The sequence below is a fragment of the Colletotrichum fructicola genome (genome assembly GCF_000319635.2).
Source record: "Colletotrichum fructicola Nara gc5 chromosome Unknown KSG_Nara_v1_contig02, whole genome shotgun sequence".
In the NCBI taxonomy this organism is placed as follows: domain Eukaryota; kingdom Fungi; phylum Ascomycota; class Sordariomycetes; order Glomerellales; family Glomerellaceae; genus Colletotrichum; species Colletotrichum fructicola.
The window spans coordinates 1,134,878-1,153,602 of record NW_027094052.1 but is presented as its reverse complement, the minus strand read 5'-3'; the positions used below and the strand labels follow the sequence as shown (position 1 = coordinate 1,153,602).

The following is an 18,725-nucleotide window of genomic DNA, read 5'->3' as shown; positions in this document are numbered from 1 at the left end:
GGGACGGTGCGCCGGAGGTGGGATGAACGCTAGCTGTTGGACGGGAACCCCCTCTTTCACAGATCTGCTTATGATTTCGTGGCTTCTGATAGGCCCTATTAAGCGTTTTGTGACACTCACAAATCTTCAAACTAGAGCAGACAATAGAGGAGGCAGTGCTGGAATGGAGGGGTCCTGCAGATAAGGTGCATCGGAAAGCTGTGGGTAAGGACCCCTGAACGCGGGGAAAGCTCCTGTGGATTCTCGCCCCCAACTCCTCATGGATGGAACATTTCCCTATCGCAGCTTGGAAGAGGATGTTCCCGCTGCCGAATGTAGTCTATGTAATGAAGCAGCATAAAATGCGATAGTCAAGCCACTGTACCAAAGGCTATCTTCCAGACAAGCGACGGAATTTGCATTACAAATCAACATTTCAAACACTTTCGCACTTACAAATCGATACAATGGGCAAGAAGAAGGTTCTCGTATGGTAAGGGAGAATGCAATGCGCGGAGTGATTCATTCGTCTGACACGATCTTGTTAGTTATGGTGTGGATATTGATGCTGTCGCCGGATGGCTAGGCTCTTACGGTGGCGAGGACAGCACTAGCGACATCAGCAGAGGTAGGTCCTCCCATCGTTACTCTTGCCATGGCGGTATCTCCACCTGGCGGACACTTGTTGACTGTGAATGGTCGTGTAGGATTATGGGCTGGAACCATCGGCACGCGCCGACTGCTATCCCTTTTCGAAAAGTACAACATCAAGGCGTCATGGTTCATCCCCGGTCACACGCTGGAGACGTTCCCAGAGGAGTGCGCCATGGTGCGCGATGCAGGCCATGAGATTGGTCTGCATGGGTACAGCCACGAGAACCCTGTCGACATGACCCTCGAGCAGCAGCGAGACGTCCTTGACAAGACGTGGAAGATGCTGACTGAGTTCTGCGGTGGCAAGCCGCCCAAGGGCAGCGTCGCCCCTTGGTGGGAAACTAGTGAGGAGGGAACCGAGCTGTTGCTCAGCTACGGTATTGAGTATGACCACTCAATGTCCCACCATGACTGCCAGGCGTATTGGCTGCGCACGGGAGACACCTGGACCAAAATCGACTATACCAAGAAGGCCGAGGAGTGGATGAAGCCTCTGGTGAAGGGTAAGGAGACGGGCCTGGTTGAGATCCCAGGATCTTGGTACATCGACGATCTGCCCCCTATGATGTTCATGAAGAACTCGGCCAACTCTCATGGTTGGGTGAACCCGAGGTAAGTCCGAAGCGTCCCTGGAGGTGCTTGACGGCTTGGCTGACCACGCTGTCTAGGGATGTCGAAGACATTTGGCGGGACCACTTCGACTACTTCTACAGAGAATATGGTAAGCTCCACGCCCACTCATGAAAAGCTATGTTGATGCTGATTGGCGGCAAAAGACGAGTTCATCTTCCCGATGACGATCCACCCAGATGTTTCGGGCAGACCGCATGTTCTCTTGATGCACGAGCGCATTATTGAGCACATCAACAAGCACGAGGGTGTTGAGTGGGTCACTATGGGAGAGGTAAGTCGTCCTTGTCAACACCAGCCACAACACCGGGGAAGCGAGAAAGATCTAACTCCACCCCAGATGAGCGACTGGTTCAAGTCTAAGAACCCGGTACCGGAAGGTGGTTTGATGCCAGCGAGCAGGGAAGAAGTCATGAAGAAGTACGAGGAGTGGAAGAAGACACAGGCGTAGACTTCGGTCTCGGCCTGTGGACAATACCAAGTAGTACATACATGCATCTAATGAAATGAATGACACCAAATACGTAATTCAAGTGTCCAAATATGCAGACTGTTCTGACTAATGTTACTGCTCTAAGAAATCTCATTGCCTTGGTCAAGTCTTCCGCTAGAGTCCCAGCCGATTACCGGGATGAGACTTGTAGTCTGGTAGATGAATACCTTGATATGCGATACATCATAATAGTTCTAGTCTTATTGAAATGTGCATCCAATTCAATTAAGAACATAGCAATTATCCCACCATTCGCCTTAGACCCGGGAGTTCTAACAATCATACGTCTATTCAGCGAAACGCAGCAAAGTTCTAAGCCGCTTGTATCAAATCATCTATGACCTTACCAGCAGCCAAGACAGTTTCCTCCTCCAACTTGCGACCAACAATCTGCAGTCCGACCGGTAGTCCTAGAATTGCCATCTCCTTCCCATTGTCCTCCCAGAGCTTCTTGTTCCACTCATCTTCCGGTCCCCTGGTCTCATACGTCCATGACTCGCTCAAATCGCCCTGAGAGACATTGCCTCCACGGATCACAAGTGCTGGGTAGTCCAAGAAGTTCCACACCTTGGTGTAGCCAACCCAGCGGCATCCGGCATGGGGCACAGCGCTATGGGGCATCGGAGGCATCAGGAGAATGTCGACCGCGCGACCAGTCGTAGGCGACCGGATGGACCTCCACTTTTCCATGTAAGCCTGCTGCATGTCCCACTTGCGCCTGTTGAGTTGCCAGTAGTCGTAGACGGAGATCGCTTTTCCGCGGTTGATCAGACGCTCAACGTGCGGGATGAAAGGTTCGCCACCGGCGATTACGTCTTTGCAAATGTCCTCGCAGCCGTCGGCAGTGTAGTACAAGTCCTTCATTCCTGTCAGCATCTATCGCAGACAAGAGGCCCTTTGAAGTTTTCCACTTACCATCACTCGAATGCAGTCTTCGTGTAAGTCGGCGTTCCACTCCAAGACTTCATGCCCAGCTGCACGAAGAGACTCAACGGCAGATCGAAGGACACGTGTCAAGGGCGGATGAGGTCTGACAACGTTGTCATCAAACAGCACCCCTATCGTCAGGGGGCGAGAGAGGGTTTCCTGATAGACATCTTCCCGCCAAGGAATTGGGACGCAGCGAAAGTCCATTTCCCAGGGCTTCTCGTTGATCAGGTGTTTCATCGTCATTTGTATGGTGCCCAAGCTGCGAGCCATTGGTCCGATAGATGACGGGACATGTTCCTGGCCCTCTGTCGAGACAGGGACGCCACGGTAAGGCAGTCGGGCGCTCTTGATTGCTGATCAGCTGAGGTTCGCACAGTAACGTGACGTCGAAAGTAACGTGACGTCGAAAGCCCGTCAGTGAGGCTCGACAAGAACAGGAACCGTCGACTTACGCTTGGCTTGAAGCCATAGGTCCCATTCATATGAGACGGAATGCGAATACTTCCTCCAATGTCAGTACCCCATCCCAGCATGGATGCTTGGGTCGCGAGCAGGGCCGCCTCGCCTCCAGTGGAGCCACCTGGGGTGTAGTCTTTGTTAAGCGGGTTTGTGGTGAGACCCCAGAGAGGGTTGTCTGTCTCACACCACTATTGGACAGAGTCAGCGATCCTTTGCAGCTTGTGTTGGGATCAAGAAAGACTCACCATGATGCTCTGAGGCAAGTTAGTCTTCGCAATGACGACAGCGCCCAGGCTTTTCAGCATCTTGACCACAGCTGCGTCATCGGATGCTGGTGAGAAAGATCTGCCCACATATCCCAGTGTTGAATCGAAGCCTTTGACATTGAACTGGTCTTTCAATGTGACAGGAACACCATGCAATGGTCCCACTACTGCTCCGTTCTTCGCGAAGTAAGCATCCAACTCTCTAGCTCGCTCCAGTGCATCTTCAAAGAGAATTTCGGTCAAGCTAGGATGAAGTTTAGCTCGACAAAAGTGAACGAGAGACTCTTGAACCATACCTGTTGGTCTGTGAGCATGGTGCATAAAGTTAGCATATGATCTGCACAGCATCTAGGCTGGACTCAGTAGGCGGATTGTCACACCTTTTCATGGGTTTCTACGGCTCTACGGGTTTCGACTGTCAGTACTTGAGACCTTCATGGCTGAGAAATCTCGTCTGAGAATGACAGCAAATAAGAGACAAGACGCACTTTTTGATATAAGCCTTGACCACGGCCTCGCTGCTTACTTCGCCCCGAGAGATCCTTTCAACTAGAGCCTCGGCATCAGGAATGGCAGTAATGCCTTCATTGCTGCCACTCGTGTCTGTTGATACTCTCAGAATAGCTGTCGCGATCGCCTCCTGTCTCTGAAGTCTTTTCTTGGCAACTACCTCTTGCCAGGTTTGCGCCGGCTTAGAAGTCGTAACTTGCGTCATTATGCTCTTTCGGCCGATCGCATGCAGTTGACACAACCAAAAAAGAGCAAAAGGTCGTTCCAAGACTAAGCGTGTCAAAGTTGTGCAGAATCAACACAAGCCAACATGACTCTATCGCGGCGCCGTTCTACCGGAGAGATCCGGTATCCCGAGGAAAGTCGGGATGCCGACAATGGCCAATCAGACCAATCACTGGCGGGGAATTTGGACTGCCGGCGAGATCGGACAAGAATCGGCAAGCTGCCCCGAGTAGGGCTTATCAGTGGAGACCAGCAATCCCGGGGAGCTCTCTTATCTGCTCGGTAACCCCGCGGGTTTTGCTGCCTTCTCCAGGCCCATCCTGGCCATGCACGGTGTCGCGCAGCGCACCCTTCCGAGAGTGGGGGATGGTGGTGGCCCAGATGCTCGCGATGGACTTGGAGAGTGGGAGAAGTGGGAGCTCATCATGGAAGCTCGACTGACGACTTCGCGAGTCGCGAGTGTGAGTTTGGAACGACAGGGCATTTTCTCTATTGCAAAAGAAACTGTTTTTGAACATCTTACCATCGACCCAACATCGAACCATTTCCATGAAATGAGGTGATGAGTTTTCTTGGACGATTTGCGAACTGAGGATTCTGCGACATTCATCTCAGCTCTTAAACACCACAAGAAAGGCAGAGTTTATCTCACAATCATTCAGATCATTCCCACGCCTCACTTCATTACAACCCTCCAACCTACAACTCTTGAATAGAATCAAGGGCGTCTTGCAGAAGCGCTCAAGCAATTCCAAGAGTGTCTTTGACCACATCCACACAATAAACATGACAACGAGCTCAGCAACGCCGCAGACCAATGGCGGCACAAACGGTCACTCGGTACACCCCCAAAACGGCAACTCAGTTGCCGGTGGAAAATCCGATGTTTGCGTTGTCGGAGCCGGCCCCGCCGGCCTGATGCTCGGGTACGTGCCCCACCCAGCCCCGGAATCCGGTCCGCGACTGACACATCCCGTCTAGTTCTTTGCTGGCGAGATTCGGCCAAAAGGTGGAGCTCATTGATGAGAGACCCGACCAGACAACAGTCGGTCGTGCCGATGGCATCCAACCAAAGTCTATTGAGACCTTCCAGATGCTCCGTCTAGGCGACGGGCTCCTTCGTGATGGAGTCAAAGTGCACGACATCTGCATGTGGCAAAGTTCCAGCGATGCCGACCTTCACCGCATCAGCCGTTCCATTCACTACCCTGCATCAGTCGTCGACCTTCTCCAGCCGTACATTTTGCTGTGCCATCAGGGCATGATTGAGTCCGTCTTCATCGATGACTTCCGGAAGAGCGGCTTCGAGGTGAAGCGTAGCCACAGCTTTCAGACTTACACGACGCTGGAAGATGGCTCTCTGCAGATTGAGGCCGACCACCACGAACATGGACCAACGAAAATTCTTACTGATTATGTCGTGGGTTGCGACGGCGCCCGCTCTCGTGTTCGTCAGTCCATTCCCGACACCTACGCACAAGGAACGCCACACACATCCGTCTGGGGTGTTCTTGATGGTGAGCTGGAGACCGACTTCCCCGATATCTGGAGCAAGACCGTCGTCTTCTCGGAACAGCACGGGTCCATCCTCATCATCCCCCGTGAGCGTAATATGACGCGCTTCTACATCGAGATGAAGGCTTCCACAACATCAAAGAACCTCGGCGAAGAATATGTCATGGAGCAGGCCAAGTTGATTCTGGCCCCGTACAGCGTGAACTGGCGCTCAGTCGAATGGTTCGGCAACTACCAAGTTGCGCAACGTGTCGCCGCCCGCTTCACCGACCCCTCCCAAAGAGCCTTCATTGCCGGAGATGCCAGTCACACGCACAGCCCTAAGGCAGCCCAAGGAATGAACACAAGTATCCACGACTCCTGGAACCTGGGCTGGAAGCTCAACCTCACCCTACGCGGTGTGGTCAAGGACGGCATCTTGCTGGGCTCGTACGAAGAGGAACGGAAGAAGATCGCCCACGATCTGATCAACTTTGATTTCGAGCATGCCAACGAGATCGCTCGGGGCGATGCGAAGCGTCTTGCCGAGAATTTTAAGACGAATACTCGTTTCATTTCTGGCGTCGGCGTTGAGTATGGTGAAAATCAGCTCAACCGCTCAACCGCTGTTCAAGGCGCTGCGAAGCCCGGTTGCACCTTGCCGCCGGCGAAGGCCACTCGCTACATCGATGCCTGCCCTATTGATGTTCAACTGGATATTCCCATTCTCGGACAGTTCCGTATCTACGCTGTTCTAGACAAGGTTGCCAGCGCGCCAGCCAGGTCGTTCCTCACTAGCTTCAACGACTCTGTAGCGTCGGAATCTTCCCTGTTCACACAATTATCAAAGGCCGCCGCTCAATCATACAAGGAGAAGCCCAGGGCGAGGAGAGTTGACGATCAGCATGTGCGCCCTGAACGGTACACATCCGTCAGCGAGCTGAGCACCTTCGCTCTGATCAGTACGTAACAAGTCCCTTCTATTCACATGCCGGTGCTAACTTAATCTCCAGCTTCTGCGGAAAAGAACGATTTTGAGATCTCGTCCTTGCCGCCGGTCTTTTCGAGGAGTGGCTGGACCGTCTACCTCGACGACGTCGCGCCGCTCGACACGCAAGGCCGCTCATGCACCGACAAGTGGCTTGGGGGGCTCGCAGCAGACGAAGCTGCCATCATTATTGTCAGGCCCGATGGCTACGTCGGTTCAATTGGCCGATGGGACACGACGGAATCCACCAGTGGACAGTCCGCCGCCCAATGGCTCGACGACTATTTTGGAGGATTTCTGCAAGTCCCCGCAGCTAACTAATTTGAATTTTCCGAGAAAGCAACCTAAGAACAGCGAGAAAAAATAAAGCGCATCGCGGGTAGGGCGGTAGGAATCTCAGGGTCTCACAGGCATTACGACACGGGGGCCACATATGCGTGCCCATTTTTAAACAGAGATTTCTCGTAGATCCCAAAGCACGTGCTTGAATCTCGGTCGTAACTGACTCTTTGTGATGGCATTCGGACCCTGAGAAGACCCTGAATTGATCAATGGGGGGCCTCAGAGACTCAATATCTGCATGGTCCCTTAGGTAATTTGATTAAACATGGAACGCGACCCGTTTTGTGCAAGTGGATGCCCCGGTTATGCCTCCATACGGGCCCGCCTCCAGCCAACGAGGGTCCGGGGAACGGCTGCAAGCTGCAAGAGTTCCATGTCTTCGATGTCTTAGTGTCCTACGTCATCAACAATCCCCCTGTTTTCTGCAAGCTCGTCCCCCGGAATGCTGCGCGCCCGACAGGCATGAATCACCAGTGCATGCAAATGGGCGCATTGTTTCAGGACCTTTCCCTGTTTGCCAAAGTCAAAACTCGGGCAATGCCAGAGTTGATTGGAGTCACGGGCTGAGCCATCCCAGCAGCGATACATGGATGAGGGCGAACAGCAAGTTTTGGCAGAGACGGTGCCTCCTAAAGTGGGGGTGGAGACCCGTAATCTTTCAGGCGTAATCCTAGAGCTTCGATTGGATGCGATATTGAACAAGGCCAATCTGGGGTTGCGATAGAGCCCACGAGGTTTTCATCATATCTACAGGGCAGACAAGACACACCGATAACACAACTCTCTCACCTTTATCCGTATCTCTCGGCCTCTCCCTACTGCCAAGTACCTCCCTCTGCAATACTGCACACTCAGGCTACTCTGTACTCATCGGTGAGCCAACGGTGAAGAAGATCCCCCAGACGGCGCCACGGCAGACGCCCCTGTCGAGTATTTTCCTACCCTAGACAAAGGGCTGTCAAAATCACCGTCGATATGTCAGCTGTCAAGTGATTGTCGAACCAGACCCTTGGCTTGCTGTACCACTCTCAGCTTGGCGTCCTGTACACCCTTGGACCTGTGTCTTCCCGTCCTCAATAAAGCTGAGGTTCGTCCGTCTCCTCGGGGCCTAGCTTGTGTCACCAACTCCCAGATTGCAAGTTTCCCGTCTTTGTTTGAGAGAGCAGGGTCGGATCCTTCAGTCTTTCCCTCCCCCCTCTTTCACATCTCATTAACCTCTTCCCCTCCTGTCCAAAGATGGCTTCGGTCAGCGAGAAGAGCACCGGCAAGGGAGCCGCGGAGCAGGGCTTGACGCAGTCCCGCTCCAACTCCCTCCAGCACGGCGACGCAGAGTCGCTCGAGGACGCGGCGGTCGCCGACTTCTACAATGGCGCCGTCAACGAGCAGTTCCGTTTGAAGTCCGAGCTCGTCGCGAAACACCTCGGAGAGATCGGCATGGGAAAGTGAGTTTCTAGCGTCTGAGCGAGCGGATCGCCGTGCTCAATTGAGACTGGCAGTAGTCCCGTTGGCTAACCACAGTGGCTCCGGTCGCGTTCCTACAGATTCCAATGGATCCTCTTCGTCGTCAACGGCTTTGGCTGGATTGTCGACAACTTTTGGTCGCAGGGCATCACGGCCATTCGACCCCCGATCGGCAATGAGTTCACCGACATTGCCCGCCTCAGCTTCAGCTCGGTCGCATACTATGTCGGCCTCATCGTTGGTGCCTCATTTTGGGGTACGACGGCTGATTTGATCGGTCGCAAGCCCGCCTTCAATGCTACCATTCTGTACGGTGGTATCTTTGGCTGTGCCGTTGCGGGAACCACGAACTTCACGGCCTTCTGCGCTCTCTGGGCCATCATTGGTACCGCAGCGGGCGGCAACGTGCCCGTTGACAGTGTCGTTTTCCTGGAGTTCGTTCCCCAGAGCCATCAGTGGATGCTTGTCACTTTGTCGGCGTGGTGGAACTTGGGCCAGGTCATTGTCTCACTTTTGGCTTGGGTCTTCTTGGCCAACTTTGCCTGCCCTGCGAGCGATGCTCCCTGCAGGATGCAGGACAACATGGGCTGGTGAGTGGAAATTGCCAATTTTTCAAAGGGATGGGTTTTCTGACTGTTTCATGTTCCAGGCGCTATCTCATGATCACTCTCGGCGGTATTGCAATTGCTTTCGCCTTGATCCGCATCTTGGTCTTCAAGATCCCCGAGTCGCCACGATTCCTTATCTCCAAAGGCCGCGATGCCGAGGCGGTGGAAGCCGTCAACTACATTGCGCGCTACAACGGTCGCCCTGAGCCAATGACCCTCGACATGCTGCAGGCAATTGACAGACGTTTCGCCGAAGTCAGCCAAACAGCCGACGCGCCGGTCGATCCCGATGCCGTTCCCGTCACGTCGAAGCTGTCTTACATGGAGATTCTGAAGGAGAGCTTCCAGGACTACAACGGGGCGAACTACAAGAAGCTGTTTGCCGGTCGCAAGATGGCGCAGCATACCTCTGTCACCTTCCTGATTTGGCTGACCGTCGGTATCGCGTACCCGCTTTATTTCGCCTTCATCCCGTCGTATCTGGCGACCAAGGATACCTACTCCGCCAACTCGTCGCTCGATCACACGTACATGGTGTACTGCATTGTTTCTTCAGCCGGAGTCCTCGGCCCCCTTGCTGCTGGATTCCTCGTGGAAACGAGGTTCGGCCGCCGGTGGATGATGGCTGCATCTGCTGTGTTGACTGGCGTCTTCCTCTTTGCGTACACTTCTGTTGGCACTGAGGCTGCGGATATCGGCTTTCAATGTGCCACTGCGATTCTTGGAAACTTTGGTAGGTCAAATTCCTGTTATGGCATCTGGGATGTTTACTAATTGTCGTTATAGAATACGCAGTGATGTACGCGTTCACGCCCGAGTCATTCCCCAGTCCCGTCCGTGGAACAGGAACGGGTATCGCCTCGACACTACTTCGTCTTGGTGGTCTGGTGGCTTCTTTCATTTCAACCTACGCCGGATACACCACTGTGCCGATATACGCCAGTGCTGCGTTGTGGATTGTGGTCGGCGTGTTCTGCTTCGGCTTGCCCTATGAGACTCACGGGCATGCTTCGATTTGATGAATGTAATTTAGACTTGATTTCAGCCACATGTAACTTGGCTACTTTGTTGATACTCTCCGCGCGGTTACCGCGTCTGGATGAATATACTGGACCAGAAATGAAGATGGCACGGTCAAATTTGCCAACTATCACTCATTTTTACGTGTGTGAAAGTGAAATTGACAATCCCAAGCAGCTAGCTGCATGACCCAGGTATACCCGCCCCTTCAATGTCTAACCTTTTAAGGTCTGTTATTGGGAATAAAATCTGCACAAAGTTCTTTCGAGCGTCAAGGCGTTGGATCGACCGAGCTCCAGACTCTGGAATAGTCCTCGGTCTCTCACGTTGGCATCAAGAGAATTTGACAGAAGTTGGGTATTTGACACTATCGTGGCGACACCAATTTCATAGGCAGGAATCGAATTCAAGCAAACTGCTAAAGCAATGTCCTACTGGCATGGAAAAGGCATCAACCTTGCGGTAGGAAAGGGGAAACAGCGTTTGGTGGGCTCTTCCCGCGTACTCGGTACCAAGCCGGCGGACACTAGTCATTCAGATCAGGTAGTTGACTAACCGAAATTCCTATCTCGTCCCGTTGAAGAGTCCAGAACATGACCTAGCTTAAGCTGCGTCACATCCGTGCAAGCCGCGCCAGAAACGCGGGGTCGGAGAATATCCTGCATATTCCACCTCCTGACAAGCCCCTGGCCAAGCTTATCAAGCGTGGGTTTACTGCTTTCGTCCCATTCCCATTCGTCAATGGCGCGGGAGTGGACTGGCAGTCTGGGGTAGTCGAGATAGGGGTATCGCCCGGTCAAGGTCAAGGGCCGTTGTCCCCCACTCTCGAGATAGATCCACCAGCTACCCCAACGTCGGGTGCTCCCAGCCTCCACTTCCACTCCCGGGGGATGGGGAATCGTGAGCTAGCACGCAATGGATCTACGGAATGATCTCGAGAAGTTGAATAGATTCAATCTTTTGTGGAGTGGTTGTGGCTTTACAGCTTGGATTCAAGCCTCAGCTCAACTGCTCAAAACCCGGCTTCTCCAACGGTCTTTACTGGCTTAATACGGCACAACCATTTCAGGACATCTAACTGAGATTGGTAGAGATAACCATCGTTCGATCTTTACTCATACCTAGTCATCAACTACCAATATGCCTAAAGCCACCACCCCTCCCCCGGTCTACGCCGCCCTCAAGGACACGGCCCTCTTCACCCCGTTGAAGCTTGGAGGCCTGAGCCTCCAGCACCGTATTGTTCAGGTACGTTGACCATCATCATCCTCAATCCTTGGTCATCTGACTGACACCTTCAAGGCACCATGCACCCGTATGCGGAGCGAGTTTGAGTCTCGCGGAGTTCATGTCCCGGGTTCCCGCGTGGTCCAGTACTATGGTGCGCGCGCCAGTGCCGGCGGTCTTCAGATCACCGAGGCCACCGACATCTGCCTCAATGCCAGTGCCTACCCTGGCGTGGCGGGTGTCTTCACAGACTCTCAGCTGCAAGGCTGGAAGAAGGTGACAGATGCCGTTCACGCCAAGGGTGGCTTCATCTATGTTCAGCTGTGGCACACTGGCAGAGCCTCATCCGCTGGCATGCGCGGAGGCGAGACTCCTATCTCATCAGGAACTCAGCCCATGGACGGAAAGTACCTCGACGGCACTGAGTGCAAGGATGGACCTCCCAGGGCAATGACCGTGGAGGAGATCAAGGCTCTCACTGCTGAGTGGGCGGCTGCTTCCAAGCGTGCCGTTGAGGTGGCTGGTTTCGACGGTGTTGAAATTCACGGTATGATACACCGTCTGGTATGAAGTTGAAGATGTACTCATGAGGGCAATAGGTGCGAACGGTTACCTCCTTGAGCAGTTCCTCCACGACAACATCAACACCCGCACGGATGCCTACGGCGGCTCCATCGAGAACCGCTCAAGATTCCTGCTCGAGGTTGTCGAGGCGGTCGCCGCCGCTATCGGCCCTGAGAAGGTTGGACTTCGCCTCTCACCTTACAACTACTTCCAAGGCACCAAGGACAGTGACCCCAACAAGCACTGGACCTACATCTCAGAGCGCCTGGCCGGGCTTCCTGAGAGCCAAAGACCTGCCTATGTCCACATGTAAGCTTCTCAATTGCCACTCATATAAAGCAATAGATGCTGACACCATGCCCAGGATCGAGCCCCGCTTCGATGAGGTTCTCGACGAGGAGCAGAAGCTGGCTTCTCTCGGCAAGCAGAGCAACAACTTGACCCAGTTCAGGGACATCCTCAAGCCTGCCGGTATCCACTTCCTCACTGCGGGGAATTTCAACAGAGACAACGCGCCGACGAAGGTGAAGAGCGGCGAGGCCGACGCGATTGTCTTTGGCAGGCACTTCATCGCCAACCCCGATCTTGTGGAGCGCTTGAAGAGCGGTTACGCCCTGAACCCTTACGACCGAACCACATTCTACGGCGCGGAGCCCCCTGAGAAGGGTTACAATGATTACGAGTTTTACAAGGTCGATAATGCGGAGGTCACGGCGCAGGCATAAAGGGTTTGAAAGTTTACGGGGTCAAAAAGACCACACCATTAGTCGTAAAGCGACGCATCATGATGATAGAATATGCATTGAGAAAATACAGAAAAGTTTGAGTTACTTTTAACCACACCGCGGTGTCAATACCACATGCATGTCTTTCTCAAAGGTCTTAGTAGTTGGCCTCAATTTTATCGAGCCAAAACGAGTTGAGGTAGTCAAGAAGGTTGAAGAGCACCCACACGAGGGGAAGAATGTCATCGCCGGCGTATCCCTTGGGTGGTCTTCCTCATCTATAAGGCGCGATGAAGATGAAGCTGAAAGGCCATTAGGATATCGTCTGTGAATAATCAGTTCGCTACTTATTTATCAGTGTGATGGAGCACGGTGACGACTCTGAGAGGCAGCTCCATCACCAACACATAGACGATACATGCATGAGGTGGGAAACAATGTTCGATGAAATTACGTTGTATTCTACAAGTGCAAGACCTCACAGACTCGCTCTAGGTGTATGCTCGCTGTGTGATGCAGCTCCAACTGGAGCGGACGGCCACTTTGACTCAATGTCCTTCCACATGTCATAGGTCAGCAGCCACCTGCCGACACCGTGGTACCTCCAAGGGAACGGGTCCTCCCCTGTCTCCTGAGACTCGGGCAGAACAGGCGACTCTCCACTCAACCACTTATCATCCATCTCACCAAAATGCGTGAACTTCGCGTCACGGTCAACCTGTTCCTCTCCGTCGTGCAGATGATACATCCATTGGTTGTATGTGCCGCGACGCACAACCTTTTCCGTCCTTTCCCGACGGCAATCCTCGTAGATCTTCAAAGCTTGCTTCTTTCCCGCGGCTGACTTGTCAGTCAAGCGAGCAAGGCACAAACCGAGAACACCACCGTCCTCAAGTGCCATTCCAGCACCACTAGCAAGGTACGGCAGGGTAGCGTGGACGGCGTCGCCGAGCATGGTGAATGCACCAGATGGGTGAGACCACGTTGGGTCGAGACCGGGCCTGATGCAAAGCCTCCACTTGAGAACCTCGTCGCACATCAGCAGCATCTTGCTGATACGGGGGTCCCACCCGTCATAGTGCGCTCGCATCTCCTCGATGTTGCCTTTCAGGGTGTTTCCTCCGTCGACGGGCATGTCGTCGGGAACCAGAAGAACCATGTTGAACAGCTTGCCGCCCTTGAGAACGTAGTTGACGGCGTGCTTGTCGGGGCCGACCCAGTAGTTAACTTGAGGGTTCTCGACGAAGTGTCGCAGATCGGGATCTTTGAGCATGTCGGCAGTGTTCAGGAGAAGCCGATATGCCAAGTCGCCGGTAAGCTGGGGTGGGTCGGACTTGCCGAGGAACTGCTCCCTAAGGCTGGAAGCGATGCCGTCTGCACCAACAATCAGGTCGGCAGTCATGGTCCTTCCGTCCGCCAAGAATACGGATGATGACATCTGGTCTTCAGACACAGTAAATGTTTCGACCTTGGCGTTGGTGACTAGCTCGGCTCCTAACTCGACGGCGCGCTCAAGAAGGCACCGATGGAGATCGGATCGATGAAAGTCCCAGAAGGGGAAGCCGCCTGCTGCGGCCGCGTACTTGTGATAGTCCATGTCGCCCAAGAAGTTGCCCTTCCAGCCGATGAAGTTGCACTTCTGGGGCTTGGTCGCATACTTCTTCAGCTTCTCCTCCAGGCCCCAGGAGAAAAGCACGCGGGCTGCATTGGGCAGGACTTGGATACCAGCGCCCACCTCGCCGATGGCTGGTGCAGATTCGAGGACTGTCACTTCATGTCCGGCCAGCAATGTTGCGATGGCCGCTCCTAGGCCGCCAAGACCAGCGCCGACGATGATGACCTATTCTCATTATTAGCTATCTGCTATATGATTGCATCATCCTAAGAGGAAACAGGCATCATTCACTCACATGTAGCCTGCTACTGGCATCTCGCTGGATCTTTTCTTGGATGATGTAACTCCTTGCTGATGCCATGATGTTGACTACCTAGGCTTGAACACAACACCGAACAAGTTCAGGCGCAATTCAAAAGATGAGCTCGTTTACTCAGCAGATGAACAGATGAGACGATGCCGCTGGTATGGAGGCCCGAGAATTGACCCAATGATTGTTCGCGTGCATAAATATGATCAAGGCCCGGGAGGACCGCTTCCGCAAAGACGCAGAGCGGCGAACATATGGACACTCATGCGCCTCATTCCCTCATACACCAATATCCTAAGAGTGGAATTGATCGCATCATGGACACCACTTCGACTCAATCTGATGGTCGCACCTAGCGTTGTCACGAATGCCGAGTCTGCGCCGTGCACAACGTGACCCCTCCTCCGGCTACCCATCTCCGAGTGCTCCTTGGTCTTTCGTAAACTCAACTGGTATCTCCAAACTATCAGACGTCCGCTCCAATAAGATAAGACACGCCCGCATTTGGAGTCTATCATACAAGCGTGGCCCCCGAAGTCGCGTTACCCCACTCTTATCTCTCGGGCGAGCTGTCCTGGGGTGGGATCGCGGAGAACCAATGTCTTATCAGGAGTGGCGTAAGTGGGGGAGGGGCATGCCGGCCATCGCCCTCCGTCAACCTGCTGAATATCTCGCACTCCTATCAACATCCTCGTAGCAGATACGGGTTGCAACGCTACACAATATGCAAGATACCGCAACCGCGCAGCGCCGAGAGAGCCAGAATGCGGAGAAGTGGAACCGATCCTACGGCGTCGCACGGCCTATGACCCTCCCCATTCCCCCATCTCCGGCGATATGATCCAATTCACAACCCAGATCGTCCTATGCGCACATCCAGCTTTCTTTCCCAGCATTCAGCAACCTGGCTGAGACCTCTCTACATCCTGTCAGGGGTGAAGAAATTGCACTGTACTCGGAAGTGGATGACCCCCATTGGACAACCATGAGCGACTCCCAGACCGCTATGGCGGGCAGCGCCAGCTATCGTCACAACAGCGAGAGCTCGGACGGTTACCTAGGTGAAGAGAAGACGTTCACCTGCTCTCACCCGGGCTGTAGCAAACGGTTCACTCGGGCTGAGCATATGCAACGCCATGCTCTCAATCATCAGCCTGGTGGTTTGAGTTGCGATATTTGCAGCGCTCACTTCAAGCGCCCTGATCTGTTGAGTAAGTCGTAGTAAACCCCTGAATCATTTAGTACACCGCTTGATTCAGCAAGTATTTTGAAATGATGGCAACTAACATGACTAGAACGGCATATGGACCGTCACCGTCAAAAGGATCTCGAAGCAGGTGGACCAGGTTTTGGTGTTTTGGACACTAGGAAAAGATCTTGGAAAGCACCAGACGGCTCCGTGGTTGAAAAGAGACCCTGTCCGTACCCTCCAGGCCGGGGTAGGACTTCAGGACGCGCACGCCCACAAACCACTCAAGTACCATCACCGGAACCGGAGCCTACCGACGGAGACCAAAGTGTTTCTTCTTTTGACGCAACTGGAGAACAAGATTTCTCAGTTGGGAGTATTTCGCCGGACATTCACAGGCGTCACACGGTTGATCTACGACCTGCGAGCTTTGACTCAAACCATTCTTACCCCTTTGATCGTGGCAACCTATTCGCCACGTCGGAGACAGTCAACGACTTTGCTGGCTTCCCTCCAGCACTGCAATTTCATGATTTTGGAGCATCCGACAACCAATTCGACCTGGATGCCAATCAGCCTATCAACTGGGGCGACCCATTCTCAAGCGAGCATCTGGACTATGACCAGATCTTCCAGCCGGATACTGCCAGCTCGTTTAATATGCCTTATACCACCGCCTTAGACTACAACTGGCTTTTCAATATGCAAGAGGCTGCTGGTCCCATTATTACATCCAAAACATCAACTCAAGAGTACAACACTCAACTACCGGAGAACCCGTCAATTGCACGGACACAGACCAACATTGCAATCACACCTGAGTCTATGAAGAGCGCTCAACTTTGGAACGACCCCATGGACGTTGCACCAACCGATAACAGTGGCCAAGATAAGCCGCCAAGTTATAACACCGTTATACAATCTGCTCCACAAGAGCTACCGCCGAGAGAGCCTCCAAAGAGACCTGCACCACGCAGCTCTGCGGAGAGAAGCTCGGACATGAACCCCGCACGGCGCGCTGCCGAAGCGTCGGGACCGACCCGAAAGCGGTACACAGCAGTCAGCCGGCCTGCTCCAATCTTGGAGCCAGAGCGACCTCTGTCATCCCTCAGGAAGCCTCTCAACACCCCAACTATTGACGAGAAGATTCGAGAGAGACTTCTTAATACCGCCGATGCAGCCAAGCCCTGTCTCCCCGATCAGCGTTATACCATCTGGGAGCACCCCCTGCTATCCGTTGACTCTCTCAACTCCTATCTTCACCTATTCTTTACTCGCTTCAACACGGCCTATCCCCTGATGCACCTCGAAACATTCAACTGTGCAGACACCGAGCCGCTTCTCCTCCTGTCCATTCTTCTACTGGGAGCAACTTACTCCAGCAAGGATTGCCACCAATTAGCCGTCTGCATACATGATGTAATCAGACCAAGCATCTTTGCGCATGCTGGGTTTTCTCCAAGGCCCGAGTTGTGGACGCTGCAAACTATTCTGCTTGTGGAGTGCTTCGGAAAGTCTCGCGCGGGACAGAAGCAGCATGATATGAGCCATTTGTTCCATGGTCTCTTGATCAACCTTATTAGACGTTCCGACTGTCAGTCCGTGAGACCTCCTGGTCCACCACCAGTTGGTGGAGATGAGAGTGCCGGGTCTTTGGACAAGCTGTGGAAGAAGTGGGCCGAGGCCGAGCAGAAGAAGAGGTAAGTTCTGCTCAAAGCACGTTGATAGTGATGATGATAGCTAAGTCAGTAGCAGGCTGGCTCTACTGTGCTTCATGTGGGACACGCAACACGCAGTGCTCTTCTGCCAGAGCCTATGCATGTCTGCTTTTGAGCTTCGCCTCGAGCTTCCCTGCAACCAAAGCATTTGGGAGGCAAGAGATGCGACAGAGTGGGTATCTGCATGGCGATCCAGCATTAGCGACCAGAGAACTTTCTACCTCCCTGTTCTGAAGGCGTATCTTATGCCATCCGGTCCAAGAACCCACGGCCTCAGTGGCTTCTCTCGCATTCTTGTGCTCCACGGTCTGATGTCCGTCGCCTGGGACATGGGCCGTCGAGATCAGACTGCTCTCGGTGTCATTTCTGGAGAGAGTCCAGGTCCAGGTTCTGGATGGCGCAAGACACTGAGCTCAGGCTATGATGCTTGGAGGAGCGACTTCGACTGGTACTGCAACAACTTCTTTGCCCAAATGCCGCGAGGACCACCATCGCCAGATGACGATGTTCGGAAGATGGAGTTTGAGTCCTTTACAGCGGCGTACAAGGCTCTGTATCACTCTGCCCAGGCGCTGCTGAACATGGACTTCTTGGACGTGCAGATTTATGCAGGTGCAAGGCACATACTCGGCAGACCAGTGCAGCAGAAGGATTACATGCGGTCCGCGCAGGTCGTCAAGAGATGGGCTTCCGCGACGAATAACGGCCCAGGTGAGGTGCAGGGCTCAAGACCAGGAGAATCCTCTGCAGCAACCCCGTCAGACCAGAGCGTGGGGCAGAAGCAGTCTGCCACAGCGGCCGCGTGGCATGCAGCGCAAATGTTGCGAGAGACCAAGAAGACTCTGAGCGGCACGGAGGCGATGAACCTGTTCCACGTGCCGTGGTGTCTTTATCTGGCGACGTTGACGTGCTGGGCATTCCATCATGCGCGGCCGAACAGGAACTACGGCGTGCCTTCGCGCAGAAACTTTGATGCGATGGGTGAGTTTGACGAAGATGAGGACTGCGAGGAAGACGAGATGATTTGGGACCCGCAGGGTGAGATGGATGCGTTGATCTCGAGTATGTCGGAGCGGGTGGATCGTAATGATGCTACATTAAGGAGGGAGAAGAGGCGGACCAATGGCTTGGTGTGGATTATGGCGGATATCCTGACGACGGTTAGATGGGGGATTGTGCATGCGGGCGTTGTTGTGTTGAGGGGGCTTGTCCCTCAGCGGTTAATCAACCAGTATGAGGAGGCTATTTAACGACTTCAAAATGATGAATTGAAGATAGTAGGCCTAATTGAGGTCGTTCACGAAGCAGATGTCTTCTC

The 18,725-nt window shown here is 53.5% G+C and overlaps 7 protein-coding genes across 7 annotated transcripts; 5 read left to right on the top strand and 2 right to left on the bottom strand.

The window, feature by feature from the left end:
* Window positions 1-446: 446 nt before the first annotated feature.
* pgdA-1 (Peptidoglycan deacetylase) lies at window positions 447-1,714 on the top strand (the record flags this gene model as incomplete). Its single annotated transcript, XM_032031974.1, has 6 exons — window positions 447-472; window positions 528-607; window positions 687-1,245; window positions 1,302-1,354; window positions 1,410-1,537; window positions 1,604-1,714. 6 exons carry the CDS (start codon window positions 447-449, stop codon window positions 1,712-1,714), a joined length of 957 nt encoding a protein of 318 aa, XP_031888635.1.
* A 354-nt stretch (window positions 1,715-2,068) lies between these two features.
* Window positions 2,069-4,126, bottom strand: amdS-3 (Acetamidase; the record flags this gene model as incomplete). The annotated part of the gene is made up of 7 exons (XM_032031973.1): window positions 2,069-2,614; window positions 2,672-3,031; window positions 3,139-3,333; window positions 3,391-3,655; window positions 3,708-3,715; window positions 3,792-3,813; window positions 3,900-4,126. The coding sequence occupies 7 exons, from the start codon at window positions 4,124-4,126 to the stop codon at window positions 2,069-2,071; spliced, it is 1,623 nt and encodes a 540-aa protein (XP_031888640.1).
* Window positions 4,127-4,932: 806 nt separating this feature from the next.
* On the top strand, window positions 4,933-6,949 carry mobA-1 (3-hydroxybenzoate 4-monooxygenase; the record flags this gene model as incomplete). Its single annotated transcript, XM_032031972.1, has 3 exons — window positions 4,933-5,072; window positions 5,128-6,602; window positions 6,654-6,949. 3 exons carry the CDS (start codon window positions 4,933-4,935, stop codon window positions 6,947-6,949), a joined length of 1,911 nt encoding a protein of 636 aa, XP_031888641.1.
* A 1,257-nt stretch (window positions 6,950-8,206) lies between these two features.
* On the top strand, window positions 8,207-10,058 carry hxnZ-0 (Major facilitator-type transporter hxnZ; the record flags this gene model as incomplete). The annotated part of the gene is made up of 4 exons (XM_032031971.1): window positions 8,207-8,412; window positions 8,512-9,021; window positions 9,081-9,772; window positions 9,826-10,058. 4 exons carry the CDS (start codon window positions 8,207-8,209, stop codon window positions 10,056-10,058), a joined length of 1,641 nt encoding a protein of 546 aa, XP_031888638.1.
* A 1,141-nt stretch (window positions 10,059-11,199) lies between these two features.
* hxnT (Flavin oxidoreductase hxnT) lies at window positions 11,200-12,575 on the top strand (the record flags this gene model as incomplete). The annotated part of the gene is made up of 4 exons (XM_032031970.1): window positions 11,200-11,307; window positions 11,362-11,833; window positions 11,886-12,159; window positions 12,215-12,575. The coding sequence occupies 4 exons, from the start codon at window positions 11,200-11,202 to the stop codon at window positions 12,573-12,575; spliced, it is 1,215 nt and encodes a 404-aa protein (XP_031888639.1).
* Window positions 12,576-13,053: 478 nt separating this feature from the next.
* CGGC5_v003036 (FAD-dependent monooxygenase OpS4) lies at window positions 13,054-14,551 on the bottom strand (the record flags this gene model as incomplete). Its single annotated transcript, XM_032031968.1, has 2 exons — window positions 13,054-14,415; window positions 14,486-14,551. 2 exons carry the CDS (start codon window positions 14,549-14,551, stop codon window positions 13,054-13,056), a joined length of 1,428 nt encoding a protein of 475 aa, XP_031888856.1.
* Window positions 14,552-15,485: 934 nt separating this feature from the next.
* Window positions 15,486-18,657, top strand: hxnR-4 (Nicotinate catabolism cluster-specific transcription factor; the record flags this gene model as incomplete). Its single annotated transcript, XM_032031967.1, has 3 exons — window positions 15,486-15,711; window positions 15,796-17,389; window positions 17,445-18,657. The coding sequence occupies 3 exons, from the start codon at window positions 15,486-15,488 to the stop codon at window positions 18,655-18,657; spliced, it is 3,033 nt and encodes a 1,010-aa protein (XP_031888855.1).
* Between the last annotated feature and the right edge of the window lie 68 nt (window positions 18,658-18,725).